This window comes from Oncorhynchus keta, chromosome 37 (assembly GCF_023373465.1).
Source record: "Oncorhynchus keta strain PuntledgeMale-10-30-2019 chromosome 37, Oket_V2, whole genome shotgun sequence".
NCBI classification, from domain to species: domain Eukaryota; kingdom Metazoa; phylum Chordata; class Actinopteri; order Salmoniformes; family Salmonidae; genus Oncorhynchus; species Oncorhynchus keta.
Genome location: NC_068457.1, coordinates 21,723,670 through 21,746,950, shown reverse-complemented (window position 1 = coordinate 21,746,950; position 23,281 = coordinate 21,723,670). Strand labels below are relative to the sequence as shown.

The following is a 23,281-nucleotide window of genomic DNA, read 5'->3' as shown; positions in this document are numbered from 1 at the left end:
ATTGATAAGGATTTACCAGTAGATTGTCGACATGATTCATGACGTTGACCGCTTGTCTAGCTTGCTAGCTAAGATTTTGAAAGTAACATGATCAGTCCAATCAAAGCTACGGTAGATATAATGTGATTTGACGTCATTGTATCTGTGGCAAATGACCTTGAACCGCCTCGGATGGGCACTTCTAATGTAAGTCTTTGGCAGCACCCAAGGGGGCTTGAACTGCCTAGCTCTCCCTATAGATTCTGCGGCAATGTAGTGCCCATGAGTGACAGAACACTGAGCCAATCACGCCTACGTCTGTATATTCCACCGGCTGCCCCTCCACCACAGAAAGCACCGAGCTAGGCTGAAACACCTATGTTTTGGAGCTGCCTTACTCAGGAAAGAAACCATGTTTGTATGTGGCTTTATTAACTCAATATTCTTTTTTTACATTGCTTGCAAAAGTACATGTGACATGAATTAATGTCAACGCTAAACCGATGGGGCTCACCTGCCCTGAATGACGGGTCGCCACTGAGCAGCTCGACTGATCTGATGTGTGTTTCATATTTAAGGTGTGCTCCTTAGCTTCCTAGGGCTGTTATAGAGTGAGAGAGGATGAGTGAGTGAGGATGAGGTAGAGAGGGAGAGAATGGTTGCTAAACTGAATCTAAAGCAATCAAACAGAGGGCTGTGACTCTCATGTCTTTTTAGCAGCTGTTATCAACCTGTCTCTCCCTCCCTCCTCTGTTCTCGACTCTGTGGCTGAGGTATTATATTCCATCACATTAAATAGAATGTGAGGAATGGACAGGAGGGGGGTGTCTATGAAGCGCTATTACCAGAGCTCAGGTAGCAAACTTTCCAAATTGAATCCCTCGTCACCTCTGTGGAGTGGCTTAAAGAGGATTACAGAGGCTATGGATAGGCATTGTGTTCCTTGATGCAACGTTTTTTGTACCACAAGCACTGTACCAGGAGATAAGTCCAATGCATAGGGACAAGTCTTAGAAGTCCTCAACAAGTTCTTAGTTGGGGCTGTAGGTTGGTATATCACAATGCCTATACGGTCAACATTTTCAGTCTCAGTCTATTTTTAATACATTTCCATTTGATAATAGACTGTAAAATATCAGAAGAGAGTTTGAACATTAAAAGAGCATCTTTATGATAGTAAAAACACCCTTACAACGCAATCTATAATATCATGAGTGGGTCTCTTTCTCCCAAGTCATGGATTCTCATCAATATCCATCAGCCAAAGGGGCCAGCTGGGACAAAGGTAAAGTAGGGTCTTTCTAAAGTAATCTAATCATTATTGATGTCTGGCATAATAACTCAACATGTTTAAAGAGCCAGCTTCCACCAAGTCTAATATCATTACAACCAGCCATAAATCTATCCAAACCCTTAAGGGGAAAAAAAGTTTCATCCATTCAAATTCGCTGAAGAATTTTGATGAAGTCCCAAAGCTCTGTAATAGAATAAGGGTCTGCCAATCTTGTTTAAATTGCAGAATTTGACATTATTGGATATCTTGCCTTGTACATTTTGATTTCCTCTCAGTGATTTCATTCCTCACCCTCCTCAACACTGAGGCTCCATTTACAGTTTTTCTCAATTGCTAAAACACTGAAACCCATTGGCTGAACAAAGTTCTCAGTTGCCTGGACTCATTTAGCTAATTATGCAGTCTGTTGTCAATACCTTAAACCATTTCACATGGTAAAACACAATTTGCAGATCTCATTTAGACTTTTCAGCAAAACTCTAAACACATCCTCCTTCTCAAAACACATTCTGCACTCTAATGCACATGTCATCCATACTGGTAAACACAAGTGGCAACAATCAAATACAAATAGAGAACATATGTCATTGATTGAACACAACCACTCAAAATTGATTTAACCTGTTTCAAATGATGCGACACAACCAATATAAGCCAGTTCAGAGAGCAAACAGGTTGTTGAAGGTGGGAAGGAGACAATCTGAGAATGAATACTGTAGTACAGTGCATTGTAGGCTGTATACTGTACAATGGATGAATTGTATGGCCCTGAACATTGTGCTTTCCATTTATTAACAGTACTGACTGCTCAATAGATTTTGACTGGTTGCAGGTTCATATCAACAAATAACAAGGATTACAGTATCACAGAGACAAAGGACAAGTTTGTGAGATGCAGGGTACAGTACTGTAAAAATAGGGGTACAAGGAGGAGGAAGAACAAAAAACAAAATTGCAAAGAGCAAAACAGAGTAGTCATTTCTGATCAATTTTGAGCTACTATGATAGAACGTGTTTTCGTTCATCAAAAGACAATGACGGAAAAATATGTATATTTCTTTAGATTAAAAATGTACTTCTCCCTGAGGATTGTATGTTTTGAACAATGTGTTTTCTATTTTTCGGTGTATTGTTTACTGACTGCTTGAGAGTGTATATCATTTTGATCACTTTGTTTATGATTTGAGAGCCGTGTTTGATTTTGAACACAGGTAAAACTGTTTTGAGGCAAATGTTTCATTTTGCAAGATGAGTCAGAGGTTATGTAAATAGTGCTTGAAGATGAGGTTTTGTGTTGAATGTTTTCAGGAAATGGAGCAAGGTTTCAGAAATGGTGTTTTAGCAATTGAGAAAAACTGTAATTACAGATATGTAATCAGTTCCAGCTATGGTCATGTGCCATATCACCAACCAGACATGTGTGAGTGGCCTGGCATCTGTGTGAGTGAGTGAGAGATAGGGAGAGAGAGAGAGGGAGAAAGTGTGAGAGAGAGACAGAAAGACAGAAAGAGAGAGGGAGAGAGAGACAGAGACAGAGATAGAGGGAGAATGTGAGAGAGAGAGACAGAAAGAGAGAGACAGAGAGAGAGAAAAAGACAGCAAAAGAGAGAGACAGAGAGAGAGAGAGAGAGAGAGAAATAAAGTTGAGGGAGAGAGGGTACATTCTCAGATCCTCAGTCATTGTGGATGTGACACCCTGGGTGTGGAACCCTTCAGTCAGCGAGAAGAACTAGTCTGGGATATGAGGGATGACACCTGGTGGCACAGGGCACAAACAATCAGCTAGGGGTGAGAAAGCTGCAGTCCACAGTGGTAGCAGCCATAGTGCTGTAACTTAGTTTTGGTGGCTAAAGTAAGAGTTCATAGCAGTAGAAGTAAAGTACTTCTAGCCAATTGGAGTGTACCTTCTTTAATCTTGTTCTGAGGGCAGCTCTGCCTCGTGGGCAAAAACATTGATAATTGGTTGGCAGAACAAGACTGAGTAAAGACAACTCCACTGCCTGTCGTGGCATTGGCATCTGTGTTGTGGTGATCAGTCTACAGAAGTAGGCTCTCAGGGGGAGAATGACAATATCAAAACCTGTCATTTCTGTTGATCTCGTGAGACAGGTTCTATTATCTGCATGGATGAACTAGATCGGATGTTGCCATTTTTTATGGTTTCAATTGAATTGAATTGAGGAAATTGTGGCTTTCTAGACAGTCCTCTCATTTCAGTCCTCAAGATGGACAGCACTTGTAATCGCCTCAAGGAGGTGACTACTGAGTGATTTATTTCAAGCAAATCCATATTTAACAGAGTGACCGTGCTTGACATCTCCCTATGGTTGAATGTCTATACAGACTTCAGGTTGAAAGTCCTCACATTCATTGGATATTTCTGAATGGGGTGTGGCTCTAAGCAATGCGTTCCATATACACTGAGTGTACAAAGCATTAGGAACACCTTCCTAATATTGAGTTGAACCCCCTTTTGCCCTCAGAACAGACTCAATTCGTAAGGGAATGGACTCTACAAGGTGTCGAAAGCGTTCAACTAGGATGCTGGCCCATATTGGCTCCAGTGTTTCCCAGAGTTGTGTCACACATTTGCAAAAGCATTCAAAAATATTGCAGCGATGATTTACGATGAACTGGGAGAGACACCTCAATATAACGCAAAGAAAGCAAGTGGATGAGGTCCCGAATGGATCCAAACTGTTCAATAGGTGCGCGCGCAAACTGAACGAGGTTCGGAAGTCTTGAGGCAACCGGTACACACATACAGTGTAGCGTAGAGGAGATGCAACTTTAAAGTACCTTTTATTATGACAGCAACAAGTGGAGGCGGTGCGCTGGCGAGGTGAGTTATACCTACTGCGCTCATTCTATGTTCGGTCCCTCTCCACTAGATACTGATTCGTTTGTTGGTTTGCATTTTACTTTACGTCGATGGAGCAACCGTACAGCTCTGACTGGACCATGCTCTCATTCTGAAAACAAGTCGGGAGAAAAAGACAAGGTTAGTGGTGCTATGGACAGTTGATTTATAAAAGGTCGATATTATTTATAAAAGATGGATATTGTTGAATATTAGTATGTTTCGATTTTTTCCACGTCTTTTTAGCTCGTTCAAAAAGTACATTCCTATTACTTTTTAGACTAAAGAAATCATCAATTGAGTTGGATGGGGAATTAAGCTCGCAAGTTAACGATTTCATTGTCCTGTGCATGTAACAATAACTCTTGAACTTGAAATAAATGATACTACCTCCGGTTCTTCATCATCATCACCACCACCTTAATTATGACCATTAGACTATATTAACAGTGACACTAATAAAACAGACCCTCTACCATGCATGGGACGATCCATAAAGACCCATAAGAACGTACTTTCTCCACCTGAATGACCTCTTGCATTCTGAAAAGTGAGTCGCCTTGCTAAAACTGCTTATGTTTTGCTGCTTGCGGACCACTGGCAGCCTAACTACCTATGGAAGTACTGTATGTCACACGAGAAGGATACATCTAACATTGAGGTTTCTGTGACGCCCTGGGTTACAGAGACAAAGCAGACCCTCTGTCCGTGGGTGATCATGAGCTATATACTGTTTGATGTTTTGGTTTCAGTCGGACATGTGGCTTAACTGTGGCTAAATGAAGCTGCGGTGTCTAGCTAATAATGTGGTGGTAGATCTGTGAGGGTTCATGGACTTCAAACAGGCAGACGGAGAGCAGGACATGTTGGCTGAATGCTATGGTTTCCCTTGAGCTTGTTGTGAGGTTATAAACCACCTTTGACATGAATGAATGAATGCTGCGCAAACATTTGGAGAATGCAAAAAGTCACTGTCTCAGGAATGTTGTCAGCAAATATTAATCACATGAAAGGAAATGTTGAGTCACAGTTTCTGTTTGGTCTATGTTGAAGTGTTCAATAGAAAACAAATCACAGGGGGAAATTCCTCAATGATTTCAATGATTTCAATGATTTCAATGATTTCAATGATTGTGGGAACGTTTCTCAAGAGTTTTACAGTAGGCTTGCTGCTGTGAATCTCCATGGTCCGGAATTGGGAGTAACCACCTGGAACTATCAGAGCAATCCTATTATTACTAGGGCAATGTATATTTTCTATTTATACTGTCAGGGCAAAGGACTGGAGACTGGAGATACTCTCTCTGCGTTCAGCACTGTAAGAAATAGGAGAACAGGCGCACACCATGCAGTACAGTTTCAATCAAATTCAAAAAGACCACATTGTCGTGTAGTTATTTTTTAGCTTAGGAAAATTGGTGCTCAAATTGGGTAAACAATGTTTCCATCAATATCTATTTTTAACAAATCAAAATATTTTTTTGTTTTGCAGTGTCATTGATGAAGGATTTTTTTTAAAGGATGCTTTTTCAATGTACTGTTTTTCAAGACCTTTGTGCATCAAGAAATCAATAGATATGATTTCTACCAGATGGAATTACTGAAGATATAAGCACTGGCTTGTCTCACTGTAAGTCGCTCTGGATAAGAGCGTCTGCTAAATGACTTAAATGTAAATGTAAAATCTCAAACACTGGCTTGTCTCACTACTACATCTCAAACACTGGCTTGACTCACTACTACATCTCAAACACTGGCTTGTCTCACTACTACATCTCAAACACTGGCTTGACTCACTACTACATCTCAAACACTGGCTTGACTCACTACTACATCTCAAACACTGGCTTGTCTCACTACTACATCTCACTACTACATCTCACTACAACATCTCAAACACTGGCTTCGCTCACCACTACATCTCAAACACTGGCTTGTCTCACTACTACATCTCAAACACTGGCTTGTCTCACTACTACATCTCAAACACTGGCTTGTCTCACTACTACATTTCAAACACTGGCTTGTCTCACTACTACATCTCACTACTACATCTCAAACACTGGCTTGTCTCACTACTACATCTCACTACTACATCTCAAACACTGGCTTGTCTCACTACTACATCTCAAACACTGGCTTGTCTCACTACTACATCTCAAACACTGGCTTGTCTCACTACTACATCTCACTACTACATCTCAAACACTGGCTTGTCTCACTACTACATCTCACTACTACATCTCAAACACTGGCTTGTCTCACTACTACATCTCAAACACTGGCTTGTCTCACTACTACATCTCACTACTACATCTCAAACACTGGCTTGTCTCACTACTACATCTCACTACTACATCTCAAACACTGGCTTGTCTCACTACTACATCTCAAACACTGGCTTGTCTCACTACTACATCTCACTACTACATCTCAAACACTGGCTTGTCTCACTACTACATCTCACTACTACATCTCAAACACTGGCTTGTCTCCATACTACATCTCAAACACTGGCTTGTCTCACTACTACATCTCACTACTACATCTCACTACAACATCTCAAACACTGGCTTCGCTCACTACTACATCTCAAACACTGGCTTGTCTCACTACTACATCTCAAACACTGGCTTGTCTCACTACTACATCTCAAACACTGGCTTGTCTCACTACTACATTTCAAACACTGGCTTGTCTCACTACTACATCTCAAACACTGGCTTGTCTCACTACTACATCTCACTACTACATCTCAAACACTGGCTTGTCTCCCTACTACATCTCAAACACTGGCTTGTCTCACGACTACATCTCAAACACTGGCTTGTCTCACTACTACATCTCACTACTACATCTCACTACAACATCTCAAACACTGGCTTCGCTCATTACTACATCTCAAACACTGGCTTGTCTCACTACTACATCTCACTACTACATCTCACTACAACATCTCAAACACTGGCTTCGCTCACTACTACATCTCAAACACTGGCTTGTCTCACTACTACATCTCAAACACTGGCTTGTCTCACTACTACATCTCAAACACTGGCTTGTCTCACTACTACATTTGAAACACTGGCTTGTCTCACTACTACATCTCAAACACTGGCTTGTCTCACTACTACATCTCACTACTACATCTCAAACACTGGCTTGTCTCACTACTACATCTCACTACTACATCTCAAACACTGGCTTGTCTCACTACTACATCTCAAACACTGGCTTGTCTCACTACTACATCTCAAACACTGGCTTCACTCACTACTACATCTCAAACACTGGCTTGTCTCACTACTACATCTCAAACACTGGCTTGTCTCACTACTACATCTCAAACACTGGCTTGTCTCACTACTACATCTCAAACACTGGCTTGTCTCACTACTACATTTCAAACACTGGCTTGTCTCACTACTACATCTCACTACTACATCTCAAACACTGGCTTGTCTCACTACTACATTTCAAACACTGGCTTGTCTCACTACTACATCTCACTACTACATCTCAAACACTGACTTGTCTCACTACTACATCTCACTACTACATCTCAAACACTGGCTTGTCTCACTACTACATCTCAAACACTGGCTTGTCTCGCTACTACATCTCAAACACTGGCTTGTCTCACTACTACATCTCAAACACTGGCTTGTCTCACGACTACATCTCAAACACTGGCTTGTCTCACTACTACATCTCACTACTACATCTCACTACAACATCTCAAACACTGGCTTCGCTCACTACTACATCTCAAACACTGGCTTGTCTCACTACTACATCTCAAACACTGGCTTGTCTCACTACTACATCTCAAACACTGGCTTGTCTCACTACTACATCTCAAACACTGGCTTGTCTCACTACTACATCTCACTACTACATCTCAAACACTGGCTTGTCTCACTACTACATTTCAAACACTGGTTTGTCTCACTACTACATCTCACTACTACATCTCAAACACTGGCTTGTCTCACTACTACATCTCACTACTACATCTCAAACACTGGCTTGTCTCACTACTACATCTCAAACACTGGCTTGTCTCACTACCACATCTCAAACACTGGCTTGTCTCACTACTACATCTCAAACACTGGCTTGTCTCACTACTACATCTCAAACACTGGCTTGTCTCACTACTACATTTCAAACACTGGCTTGTCTCACTACTACATCTCACTACTACATCTCAAACACTGGCTTGTCTCACTACTACATCTCACTACTACTTCTCAAACACTGGCTTGTCTCACTACTACATTTCAAACACTGGCTTGTCTCACTACTACATCTCACTACTACATCTCAAACACTGGCTTGTCTCACTACTACATCTCACTACTACATCTCAAACACTGGCTTGTCTCACTACTACATCTCAAACACTGGCTTGTCTCACTACTACATCTCAAACACTGGCTTGTCTCACTACTACATCTCAAACACTGGCTTGTCTCACTACCACATCTCAAACACTGGCTTGTCTCACTACTACATCTCAAACACTGGCTTGTCTCACTACCACATCTCAAACACTGGCTTGTCTCACTACTACATCTCAAACACTGGCTTCTCTCACTACTACATCTCACTACTACATCTCACTACTACATCTCACTACTACATCTCACTACTACATCTCAAACACTGGCTTGTCTCACTACTACATCTCACTACTACATCTCAAACACTGGCTTGTCTCACTACTACATCTCAAACACTGGCTTCTCTCACTACTACATCTCAAACACTGGCTTGTCTCACTACTACATCTCACTACTACATCTCAAACACTGGCTTGTCTCACTACTACATCTCAAACACTGGCTTGTCTCACTACTACATCTCAAACACTGGCTTGTCTCACTACTACATCTCAAACACTGGCTTGTCTCACTACCACATCTCAAACACTGGCTTGTCTCACTACTACATCTCAAACACTGGCTTGTCTCACTACTACATCTCAAACACTGGCTTGTCTCACTACTACATCTCACTACTACATCTCAAACACTGGCTTGTCTCACTACCACATCTCAAACACTGGCTTGTCTCACTACTACATCTCAAACACTGGCTTCTCTCACTACTACATCTCACTACTACATCTCACTACTACATCTCACTACTACATCTCACTACTACATCTCAAACACTGGCTTGTCTCACTACTACATCTCACTACTACATCTCAAACACTGGCTTGTCTCACTACTACATCTCAAACACTGGCTTGTCTCACTACTACATCTCAAACACTGGCTTGTCTCACTACTACATCTCAACACTGGCTTGTCTCACTACTACATCTCAAACACTGGCTTGTCTCACTACTACATCTCAAACACGGGTTTGTCTCACTACTACATCTCAAACACTGGCTTGTCTCATACTACATCTCACTACTACATCTCACTACTACATCACAAACACTGGCTTGTCTCACTACTACATCTCAAACACTGGCTTGTCTCACTACTACATCTCAAACACTGGCTTCTCTCACTACTACATCTCAAACACTGGCTTGTCTCACTACTACATCTCACTACTACATCTCAAACACTGGCTTGTCTCACTACTACATATCAAACACTGGCTTGTCTCACTACTACATCTCAAACACTGGCTTCTCTCACTACTACATCTCAAACACTGGCTTGTCTCACTACCACATCTCAAACACTGGCTTGTCTCACTACTACATCTCAAACACTGGCTTGTCTCACTACCACATCTCAAACACTGGCTTGTCTCACTACTACATCTCAAACACTGGCTTCTCTCACTACTACATCTCACTACTACATCTCACTACTACATCTCACTACTACATCTCACTACTACATCTCAAACACTGACTTGTCTCACTGCTACATCTCACTACTACATCTCAAACACTGGCTTGTCTCACTACTACATCTCAAACACTGGCTTGTCTCACTACTACATCTCAAACACTGACTTGTCTCACTACTACATCTCACTACTACATCTCAAACACTGGCTTGTCTCACTACTACATCTCAAACACTGGCTTGTCTCACTACTACATCTCAAACACTGGCTTGTCTCACTACTACATCTCAAACACTGGCTTGTCTCACTACTACATCTCAAACACTGGCTTGTCTCACTACTACATCTCAAACACTGGCTTGTCTCACTACTACATCTCAAACACTGGCTTGTCTCACTACTACATCTCACTACTACATCTCAAACACTGGCTTGTCTCACTACCACATCTCAAACACTGGCTTGTCTCACTACTACATCTCAAACACTGGCTTCTCTCACTACTACATCTCACTACTACATCTCACTACTACATCTCACTACTACATCTCACTACTACATCTCAACCACTGGCTTGTCTCACTACTACATCTCAAACACTGGCTTGTCTCACTACTACATCTCAAACACGGGTTTGTCTCACTACTACATCTCAAACACTGGCTTGTCTCAATACTACATCTCACTACTACATCTCACTACTACATCACAAACACTGGCTTGTCTCACTACTACATCTCAAACACTGGCTTGTCTCACTACTACATATCAAACACTGGCTTCTCTCACTACTACATCTCAAACACTGGCTTGTCTCACTACTACATCTCACTACTACATCTCAAACACTGGCTTGTCTCACTACTACATATCAAACACTGGCTTGTCTCACTACTACATCTCAAACACTGGCTTCTCTCACTACTACATCTCAAACACTGGCTTGTCTCACTACCACATCTCAAACACTGGCTTGTCTCACTACTACATCTCAAACACTGGCTTGTCTCACTACCACATCTCAAACACTGGCTTGTCTCACTACTACATCTCAAACACTGGCTTCTCTCACTACTACATCTCACTACTACATCTCACTACTACATCTCACTACTACATCTCACTACTACATCTCAAACACTGGCTTGTCTCACTACTACATCTCACTACTACATCTCAAACACTGGCTTGTCTCACTACTACATCTCAAACACTGGCTTCTCTCACTACTACATCTCAAACACTGGCTTGTCTCACTACTACATCTCACTACTACATCTCAAACACTGGCTTGTCTCACTACTACATCTCAAACACTGGCTTGTCTCACTACTACATCTCAAACACTGGCTTGTCTCACTACTACATCTCAAACACTGGCTTGTCTCACTACCACATCTCAAACACTGGCTTGTCTCACTACTACATCTCAAACACTGGCTTGTCTCACTACTACATCTCAAACACTGGCTTGTCTCACTACTACATCTCACTACTACATCTCAAACACTGGCTTGTCTCACTACCACATCTCAAACACTGGCTTGTCTCACTACTACATCTCAAACACTGGCTTCTCTCACTACTACATCTCACTACTACATCTCACTACTACATCTCACTACTACATCTCACTACTACATCTCAAACACTGGCTTGTCTCACTACTACATCTCACTACTACATCTCAAACACTGGCTTGTCTCACTACTACATCTCAAACACTGGCTTGTCTCACTACTACATCTCAAACACTGGCTTGTCTCACTACTACATCTCAACCACTGGCTTGTCTCACTACTACATCTCAAACACTGGCTTGTCTCACTACTACATCTCAAACACGGGTTTGTCTCACTACTACATCTCAAACACTGGCTTGTCTCAATACTACATCTCACTACTACATCTCACTACTACATCACAAACACTGGCTTGTCTCACTACTACATCTCAAACACTGGCTTGTCTCACTACTACATATCAAACACTGGCTTCTCTCACTACTACATCTCAAACACTGGCTTGTCTCACTACTACATCTCACTACTACATCTCAAACACTGGCTTGTCTCACTACTACATATCAAACACTGGCTTGTCTCACTACTACATCTCAAACACTGGCTTCTCTCACTACTACATCTCAAACACTGGCTTGTCTCACTACCACATCTCAAACACTGGCTTGTCTCACTACTACATCTCAAACACTGGCTTGTCTCACTACTACATCTCAAACACTGGCTTGTCTCACTACCACATCTCAAACACTGGCTTGTCTCACTACTACATCTCAAACACTGGCTTCTCTCACTACTACATCTCAAACACTGGCTTGTCTCACTACTACATCTCACTACTACATCTCACTACTACATCACAAACACTGGCTTGTCTCACTACTACAGCTCAAACATGCTTTGTTATGTTCATCTACCCAGGACTTCACAGAGTTACAACAAAAACGATTTTCCAATAAATGGATCATTAAAGAAATTGCCATGGCCTGTTTCTCTCTTTTAATCTCTCTCTCTCTATATATTTCAGATTCCTTGCCTTCAGAGGACTGAGTGATAGGCTGTCCTGAAACTTGTGCTACAGTATGTCTGGATCGAAATGATATGCCCACTCCTTTCCTCTTCTGTCTAGTTGGAACCCATCTTTTGTATTCCTCCGGACTGTCTTTGGTCAAACTCTACAGTCACTTCACTGGACTCTAATGGATGGATATGGGGATGAAGATAGAGGCTTATTAATCTGGTACAGGATCAAATGATATGTATATGAGTAGCTGCTGTGTAACATCAATAGTCATTGAAACCTGCTCTGGAACCGCAGGGATAGTCAGGTCTTTTACCAGCTGAGCTAATGGGGCCTCCTCAGCCACGTTGGCAAGTCCTGTTCCCTTCTTTCTGTGTCTCCACTTCCCCCGTGAGGACGTTGTGTCTCGTGGTGGCCCTCATGGTTGTCATGGCGACACCGTGCCCCAAGAGCTGCCATTGCTCGGAGAGGAATGGCGTGGTGGTGCAGTGCGTCTCCCGGAGCCTTGACCAGATCCCTCCGGACCTACCGGAAGACACCGTCACCCTCCTGCTCTCGTCCAACCGGATCAGCCACATCCCCAACCAGGCCTTCAAGGACCTCCGCCGCCTCAAGGAGCTGGACCTGTCGCATAACCACATCGAGAGTATCGACGCAGGGGCCTTCCTGGGGGTCTCCGAGGGACTCCGCTCCCTGGACCTCTCCAACAACCAGCTCCGCAGCGTCCCCAAGGAGGCCTTCACCAAGCTGAGTGCCCGTATAAGACTCTCCAACAACCCCTGGCACTGCGAGTGTTCCCTCCAGGAGGTACTGAGAGAGCTGAGGCTGGACCCTGAGACGGTCAACGAGGTGAGCTGCCACACCTCTGTCCAGGACCAGTACGCCGGCCGGCCCGTCATTCAGGTCCTGGACTCTGGAATCAACTTCTGTAACTTCCACCACAAGACCACCGACGTGGCCATGTTCGTGACCATGTTCTGCTGGTTCGCCATGGTGATCACCTACGTCATCTACTACGTCAGGCACAACCAGGAGGACGCAAGGAGACACATGGAGTACCTCAAGTCTCTACCCAGAGCCTCCCAGATCACCAAGGACTTTGACACAGCCAGCACTGTGCTCTAGCAGTGGTCTATGTGTGGTGGCAGTGACAGCGGTGGGGGTTCTTACATGTCCATGGGATAGTAAACACAGTGGCAAACTTGCAAGGTGTATGTAACTATTTTGAATGTGAAGACGGGCCTCTGGACGAGCCACTGGACTGCACCTGCCCGTCTGCACGTGCCTGACCGGCTCGCAGTGGGCCTCGGGTTCGTCAGTGCAATCAACGTGCCCCTTTTTGTGTCGACTGTTTATGAAGTCATGGGGTCAATACCTTTTGAGATTTCTGACTCAATTCCAACCTACTTTTTTGTCGATTGTTGTAATTTTTATTTTACAGTATTTATTGTTTATTGGGAAGAAACATGACCTCTACTTCTCATCGTCATATGTTTTCCCAACAGTAGGATTTAATGAGAAATATATTGTATAAGTCTCTGAGAGTGTCTCCATATTGATTTGGTTGTTGTGTGATTGGTTGTAGTGCTATACAGTACTATTGATCTAGTCATTATGATTGGCTGTTACACTGGACTGAATGTTCATCTTGTGTCTTCAAGTGCCTAGAATCAGTAAACAGTAACTCAACCAAGGCACTGTGAAAGCAAATGTTGAACTACAAAATCCCTTTAAAGCTAGAATCCTTACCCATTGGGCACAGATGTAATTTCAATGTCTAGTTTTGATCTAATTTTGGTTGAGTTGTCAGCTAACGTCAATTCGATGTGAAATCAACAAAACATTTCACCATGTCATTGGGTTTAGGTTAAAAGTTGGGTGAAAAAAATACGACATTCCCTTACGTTGATGACTTTTTTCAAATCTAATCAGTTTCCCACATTGATTCAAAATCATCACATAGATTTTGGATTTTAAAGGATGGTGGAAACAACGTTGATTCAATCAATTTTTGCCCAGTGGGAGTTGTTAGATCCATTCTTTGACTTATAAATGAATGATACATACCCATTGATTCTTAAGGAATATAATGTATAAATGCCTCATGAGCTTAGTTCAACTGCCGTACCCAATCAGAACCCCAGATATGTGCTTTTTTTTGCTTCAATGTTTGCAAACAAGGTACATGTAAACAAATACTGTATAGCTTTAAAACATGGTTAAAACTGTCGTTTGTTTGATTATGTCCATAGCTATGTCTATGAATTTGACAGTGGTTCCATTTCTCCATGCATTTTACTAAACAGAGGGGTACCACTTTGTTATTGATTTAGCTGAAGATTCTAGCTTTAATATGTCATGTTAAATATTTTAGATGTTGTGAAGGGTGTTATGAATCATTTACCATTACTCATTTTGGCAATCAATGTGATGCCACTTTCAGGACATAAATCTTTAAATACTCATATCGGATTTAGTTCCCAAACTGTCAAACACCCTTCTACAGACTATGATGACCATCAGTTGGAAGTAGTCTATACTTCCTCAGTAGTGTATGTGTTCTGTATTGTTTTGTCTCTATTGGTTTGTATGTTTGTCCCTTTAATGGTATGGGATGTAGTTTATGTTTAGGAGAGAGAAACTAATGAAAGGAAAGTGAGAAAAGGAGACATTCTATTGTTTTATTGAGACTTGTGTTGAAACGGAGAAACGTTGACCATGAAATCTGTCTTTGTCTGTCGGGATATGGGGATATGTCTTGATCTTGTTGCGCTTGTTGCGCTCGATCTTGTTGCGTTTCTAATTATTCTAAATGGTTGTGAATCAACCGTTGTCGTTTTTATATCTGAAATAAAACGGTCTCTAACTACTAGTAATCCTGTTCTGTTTCCGTTTTTATATCTGAAATAAAACGGTCTCTAACTACTAGTAATCCTGTTCTGTTTCCGTTTTTATATCTGAAATAGAACGCTCTCTAACTACTAGTAATCCTGTTCTGTTTCCGTTTTTATATCTGAAATAAAACGTTCTCGTTTTTATATCTGAAATAAAACGCTAACTGTTCTAGTTTTTATATCTAATAACTACTAGTAATCCTGTTCTGTTTCCGTTTTTATATCTGAAATAAAACGCTCTCTAACTACTAGTAATCCTGTTCTGTTTCCGTTTTTTTTGAAATAAAATCTAAATAGTAATCCTGTTCTGTTTCCGTTTTTATACTGAAATAAAAGTAATCCTGTTCTGTTTCCGTTTTTATATCTGAAATAAAACGCTCTCTAACTACTAGTAATCCTGTTCTGTTTCCGTTTTTATATCTGAAATAAAACGCTCTCTAACTACTAGTAATCCTGTTCTGTTTCCGTTTTTATATCTGAAATAAAACGCTCTCTAACTACTAGTAATCCTGTTCTGTTTCCGTTTTTATATCTGAAATAAAACGCTCTCTAACTACTAGTAATCCTGTTCTGTTTCCATCAGAAGCAGAAAGGAAGTAGTTTCTGAATACCTTTACTTTTTACTTTGCATATGGAAGAGAATTCCTACACCTCCTTTTTATGACTGAATTCATGATGAGGTTGTTCAATCTTCTTTCTCTCTTTCCGAGGACATGGTTGAGTGCACTTTATTGTGGTGTGTGGTTTCTATCGGTCTCATCTCTCTCTCTCTCTCTCTCTCTCTCTCTCTCTCTTCTCTGTCTCTCTCTCATCTCATATGTACTGTGTCTGATTGAGCTCTTATGCTTGTATTATATTCATCTCTGCAACTGCAGTTTGTGCTGCTACTTTGCCTTCTGCCATTTCAGAGAAATCGTGTTATTATTCATAAGGCCTGTACCCCAAATGGCACCCTATACCCTATATAGTGCACTACTTTTGACCAGAGTCATAGGTCACTATATAGGGGATAGGGTGCCATTTTGGAGGCTGTGAAGGTATTCTAGGAAAAGTCTGGTTATAAAAATGAGATGTGGTGGAATGCCTCAAAAGGAAATCTCACTACTCTGACCCTATCTGACCTGCAGAGGCTAAACTAAAATCTGAAGTATGGCTTTATAATGAGATTTCCTATTTATTCCCACAGAACATACATCATTATGAATTATACAGCACATGCTGAACATGGAATACACCCCCCCCCCTCCCCCATTTATTATAGAATTAAGACATGGAACAAAGAATGACTCAAACCCAAAACCTTCTCACTGATGCGATCCAAATCTGGACCAAATCTCACCCAACAAATGTTGTTTATTGGTTTTACCCCAACAGTATATTTAGGTCAAATGTATATCTGGTATAATCATAATAGTATAATTAATATAATAATAATAATTAAACGCTTTTTCACTAGTGTACAAGACCTATGTTGAGGCACCGTTATTTATTGATCAATGATGTGCCATTTCACCAACATTCACTGATGTGATCTAAGTTATATTATAAACTGGGTGGAATGCTGACTGGCTGACAGCCATGGTATATCCGCATTGCGTCATGCCTAAGAACAGCCCTTCGCCGTGGTATATTGGCCATATACCACACACCCTTATTGCTTAACTATAAATCTTGAGAGGATTCTCACCATCATATTGTATAACCTATTAGTTGTAGCCCAACAGTACAGAAACTTCAAACTGAGTTATGTATATCTTGTTTACTATTATCACTAAACGCACTAGAGAATACACAAAACATTCACAGCAAATCCTGTATGTTGAGGGACAATTATTTATTGATCAACGATGTGACATTTTACCAACGTGATTGCTCTTGTCCCATCTTTGATATTCTATGTATATCTGAGCCGGTGTAAATCTCAGTTGGATTTTTATGTGAGAGATTCGACTGCAGACTCTGTTTCCCTGAATGAGAATAACGTTACCTACTAAGAAAATACATACTGTTTATTGAGTCATAAATGTGGAATTGGAGTGCGTGCGCAGTTGGAAGCCTCTGCAGTGCGTCCCAAATGGGACCCTATTCCCTACATAGGGCACTACTTTTGACCAGAGCCCTATGGCTCATTAGTTTATCATGCCAAACTCAGTGGCCTGGTGTCTGGCGTAAATGACTCTGGCCAAAGCAATATAGACGTTTGTATTAATCATTTGGGGCATTTTAATCCATATTTGGTTGACATTTTACTTATCTGCATAATGTGGGATTTTAGCTAGATTTACACACACTGTCTATGACTCAATGCAGAGTGGTAACTTATATTACTTATAATATTCAAATAAGAACTTTAAGGGCAATCAATCCATTATTTCTGCATATGAAAGAAGTGGAAGTGCATACTTAAATTCTAGTCCTTATGGTAATTGTGACATTTCTTGCAACTATTGTCTATGATGATAAATGGGAAATGATACGGTTTGTCCATCTCCAAATCTAAAGGTTATTTTCTGAGGTCATTTTCCAAAATAGCTTTTCCAATGACACAATCAGAACTTAATAAAGGATCTTCTGTCTGCATATTCCATTAGACCAGACAATTAGAATAGCTAGAGTGTTCTGAGCTGTCCTAATAGCTGCTTCAATTTGTCTCCTCAGCTTTCTCTGTCTTTTCCACTCTTCCCCCTTGATCTCAGAGCCAAGTAGTTTAAGAATGATAGGCCTATAGTGTGTGTATAAGCAGGGTGCTATATAGTAGCACCATGTGAAGGTTATAATGCAGTTTCTGGAGGACGACACAGCTAATCCACAACAGGAACTGCCATATATGGGCATTGTCTTTCATATTGAAATGCAGCTTTAGAGCAGGAATTCCATGTATGGGCACATACTTTCACATTGGACCGTTGCCTATTAGCAAAGAACTCCATATATGGACATAGAGCTGTGACCATGCCAATTCGCACACCTGCATCCAATCCTCACTAGCCACAAGCCCACCTCAGTCACCTGAATCCCCTTTCTTAATCAATCACCCTCATAGTATTTAAACGTAATCCATCGTCATTCCTTTGTACATCTGCCTAACAAATACTCTGTGCTGCAAGGCCCTCGGGCAACAACTGTAAGACATGGACTGTTTTGCCTTGGGAGGAATTTTCTGACACCGCTGTCCCAGAAGCAATAAGGTTTGTCTGCTAGACAAGTGACTCTTGTTGCGGCCCTTTCCTCGGCCCCTACACCTGCTTGGTGCAGATCTCCAGCCATCCTCAGACTGCTCCACCTAATGACTCTTCACAGAGTGAAAATTAAAGTAATGTTTGAAATGCGTTCTCCACAGTCCCTCTCCATGGTGTGCCTACACAGTACACCCCCTGCCTCCTCATGGCGCCACTCCCTGACCTACCTCCATGGCGATCCACCACACCGCTCCTTCCCTGCAGTCCATCGTGCCTTCTGGCAGTTCCCTGCTCCTCCAGATGAGCAATTCTGGCAGCCATGACCTGTACCCTTTGTCTGCCTGGATAATTTTGGGGGCAACCAGTTAAAACTCATTCCACCAACACGGTAATCCATTGAAAGATGCACCAAACTGGGGGACATGAACCCACAGATACGAAGACAACCTCAGCGCAAGATGATGCTAAAGATTATGAGAGTTAGCCCCAGAGGATAACCTGACAAAAGACTGCGGATATTCACTGGCTCCTCGATCAACTACCAGAAGAACTACCATACCTCCATCTCCACATCAACCTTTCCCTGCACTGGCCAGTGCAGCACAACCTTGGTCTAGGGCCTTTCCCTGCACTGGCCAGTCCAGCACAACCTTGGTCTAGGGCCTTTCCCTGCACTGGCCAGTCCAGCACAACCTTGGTCTAGGGCCTTTCCCTGCACTGGCCAGTGCAGCACAACCTTGGTCTAGGGCCTTTCCCTGCACTGGCCAGTCCAGCACAACCTTGGTCTAGGGCCTTTCCCTGCACTGGCCAGTGCAGCACAACCTTGGTCTAGGGCCTTTCCCTGCACTGGCCAGTGCAGCACAACCTTGGTCTAGGGCCTTTCCCTGCACTGGCCAGTGCAGCACAACCTTGGTCTAGGGCCTTTCCCTGCACTGGCCAGTGCAGCACAACCTTGGTCTAGGGCCTTTCCCTGCACTGGCCAGTGCAGCACAACCTGGTCTAGGGGTGGCCAGTGCAGCACAACCTTGGGGCCTTTCCCTGCACTGGCCAGTGCAGCACAACCTGGTCTGGTCTGGCCAGGGCCTTTCCCTGCACTGGCCAGTGCAGCACAACCTTGGTCTAGGGTCCATGGCCAGTGCCAAATCAACGTTTATTTGTCACGTGGCCAGTGCCTAATGGCCACAACAGGTGTCCCTGCACTTACAGTCCATGAAATGCCTTACAACAGGTGTAGACTTACAGTGAAATGCTTACTTACAGGCTCTAACCAATAGTGTGGAGAAAGAAAAAGTGTGTGTGTGTGTAGGTAAGTAAAGAAATAAAACAACAGTAAAAAGACATTTGAAAATAATAGTAGCAAGGCTATATACAGACATCGGTTAGTCAGGCTTATTGAGGTAGTATTTACATGTGGATATGGTTAAAGTGACTATGCATATAAGATAGAGAGTAGCAGCAGCGTAAAAGAGGGGTTGGGGGAAGGCACACAATGCAAATAGTCCGAGTAACCATTTGGTTACCTGTTCAGGAGTCTTATGGCTTGGGGGGAAAAACTGTTGAGAAGCCTTTTTGTCCTAGACTTGGCACTCTGGTACCGCTTGCCATGCAGTAGTAGAGAGAACAGTCTATGGCTGGGGTCTTTGACAATTTTCAGGGCCTTCCTCTGACACCACCTGGTGTAGAGGTCCTGGATGGCAGGCCCCAGTGGTGTACTGGGCCGTACGCACTACCCTCTGAAGTTTCTTGCGGTTGGAGGCCGAGCAATTGCCATACCAGGCAGTGATGCAACCGGTCAGGATGCTCTCGATGTTGCAGCTGTAGAACCTTTTGAGGATCTCAGGACCGATGCCAAATCTTTTTAGTTTCTGAGGGGGAAAGGCTTTGTCCTCTTCACAACTGTCTTGGTGTGTTTGGACCATTCTAGTTTGTTGTTGATGTGGGCACCAAAAAATGTCAGTGAAGACACCTGCCAGTTGGTCAGCACATGCCCGGAGCACACATCCTGGTAATCCATCTGGCAACGCAGCCTTGTGAATGTTGACTTGTTTAAAGGTCTTACCCACATCGGCTACAGAGAGCGTGAACACACAGTCGTCCGGAACAGCTGATGCTCTCATGCATGCCTCAGTGTTGCTTGCCTTGAAGCGATCTTAGAAGTGATTTAGCTCGTCTGGTAGGCTCGTGTCACTGGGCAGCTCGCGGCTGTGCTTCCCTTTGTAGTCTGTAATAGTTTGCAAGCCCTGCCCATCCGACGAGCGTTAGAGCCGGTGTAGTATGATTCAATCTTAGCCCTGTATTGACGCTTTGCCTGTTTGATGGTTCGTCACAGGGCATAGCGGGATTTCTTGTAAGCTTCCGGGTTAGAGTCCTGCACCTTGAAAGCAGCGGCTCTACCCTTTAGCTTAGTGTGAATGTTGCCTGTAATCCATGGCTTCTGGTTGGGGTATGTACGCACAGTCACTGTGGGGACGATGCCCTCAATGCACTCATTGATAAAGCCAGTGACTGATGTGATGTATTCCTCAATGTCATCGGAAGAATCCCGGAACATGTTCCAGTCTGTGATAGCAAAACAGTCCTGTAGTTTAGCATCTGCTTCATCTGACCATTTTTTTATAGACCGAGTCACTGGTGCTTCCTGCTTTAATTTTTGCTTGTAAACAGGAATCAGGAGGATCGAGTTCTGGTCGGATTTACCAAATGGAAGGCGAGGGAGAGCTCTATACGCATCTCTGTGTGTGGAGTACAGGTGATCTAGATTTTTTTTCCCTCTGGTTGCACATTTAACATGTTGATAGAGATTTGGTAGAGCTGATTTAGGCTTCCCTGCATTTAAATCTCCGGCCACTCGGAGCGCCGCCTCAGGATGAGTGGTTTCCTGTTTCCTTATTTCCTACAGCTGGCTGAGTGCGGTCTTAGTGCATCTGTCTGTGGTGGTAAATAAACAGCCACGAAACGTATAGCTGAGAACTCTCTAGGCAAGTAGTGTGGCCTGCAGTTTATCACAATATACTCTACTTCAGGCGAGCAAAATCTGGAGACTTCCTTAGATTTCGTGCACCAGCTGTTGTTTACAAATATGCACAGACCGCCCCCCCTCGTCTTACTGTTCTATCCTGCCGGTGCAGCGTGTATCCCGCTAGCTGAATATCCACGTTGTCATTCAGCCACGATTCCGTGAAACATAGGATATTACAGTTTTGATGTCCCATTGGTAGGATATTCGTGATCGTATCTCATCTAGTTTATTGTCCAATGATTGCACGTTGGCGAGTAATATTGACGTAACGGCAGCTTTCCTAGTTGCCTTCTGTGGGTCCGGCTCTTCTTCCTCTGTGTCACTTCCTTTTATGAATAATTGGGATGTCTGCCCTGTGGGGTGTTTGGAGAATATCGTGTGAGGCCTGCTAGTTGTTGAAAATTGAAAAAATCTTTATCTAATCCGAGATGAGTGATCGCTGTCCTGATATCTAGAAGCTCTTTTCTGCTGTAAGATACGGTTGCAGAAACAATATGTACAAAATAATTGACAAATATCGCCAAATAAAACACATACAATAGCACAATTGGTTAGGAGACTGTAAAACGGCGGCCATCTCCTCCGGCGCAATTTAAAGTGCCTGGGCAAGGCCTTTCTAGGTACTGAGTGGTCTGGCACAACCCCAGTCAATAACTGGCGGTTGACCCGACCATGGAGGGGGTTCAGCGCAACCTTGGTCCAGGACTGGGGGTTGGGGCTTCCTTTCTCTAACTTCTTGCCCCTTCCACTCTTTTCAGGTCCTCATCTGACATTCGATGTGCTTCACTCTAGTGCATGTCTGCAAGCAAAACTTCAACCAGGTCGAGTGGATGACTCGGCTCCTTCACCAAAGAGCAACTTGGCCAGTCCATCTTGGTGCCCTACTGGAGCTCTGGTCTGGCACCTTGCCTGGACCAAACCCTGCATCTCCTGAAATTCCTCCCTGCACTCCACACCTCTGGTGGCTTGACTCACTACACTGAGACGGACAGAGCCTCCAGCTCCACCAGGAAGCCATCACATGGCCTTCCTCAGACGCGCTTCTCCCATTTTCGCTCTAGCAGTTGGGACCATGCTCCCACGCAGTGACTCAACTCGAACCCGAAAAGTGGTGACTTGGACTAGTGGCGTCTTGTCAAAGTCTCTCTCTTGCATAATTTAACAGCAAATGTTCACTAGCTATTGCATTACCAAGCTAGCCTTGTAGCTTAAATTATTAGACCACAGCTTTAGTGCTAACAAAGGACATGGGCTTGCGGTCTAGTGACTTGAATACATCACTGCTCCCACGCCATCCTCACAGCCATTGCATGGCTTTCTCCATGTCAAGATTGGACAGAGCCTAGGCCAAGAGCCCTGCATGCACCTTTTCTCTAGCCGGCCCAAGCTCCCGTTTCCACTTCACACCCACCTATGTCCATGCAGAACCAGGATTAGGCCCCTTCTCTCACTTTCTCTCCTGCAGTCGGAACTCATCTCCACTCCACAGCCATTGCCTTCCTCATACTGAGCCTTGACGCTGCACCCTCCGTTGCTGTTGAGCTCCTACTCCTTCTGGATCGGAGCTGGCAGCACATAACCTCCCCACAGCCATCATTAAGCACCTTGGCCGCTGGTCATCCGAAACCCTCATACCAAACTCCATCAGCTACTATCCCTTCCAACATGCTCGTCAGATGGCGAGAAGGC

General features: G+C 43.2%; 1 protein-coding gene across 1 annotated transcript; it reads left to right on the top strand.

The window, feature by feature from the left end:
• Positions 1 to 3,763: 3,763 nt before the first annotated feature.
• LOC118370329 (leucine-rich repeat-containing protein 3-like) lies at positions 3,764 to 15,487 on the top strand. Its single transcript, XM_035755287.2, has 2 exons — positions 3,764 to 4,274; positions 12,507 to 15,487. The coding sequence occupies exon 2, from the start codon at positions 12,828 to 12,830 to the stop codon at positions 13,623 to 13,625; it is 798 nt and encodes a 265-aa protein (XP_035611180.2). The 5' UTR covers positions 3,764 to 4,274; positions 12,507 to 12,827; the 3' UTR covers positions 13,626 to 15,487.
• The last annotated feature ends 7,794 nt before the right edge of the window (positions 15,488 to 23,281 follow it).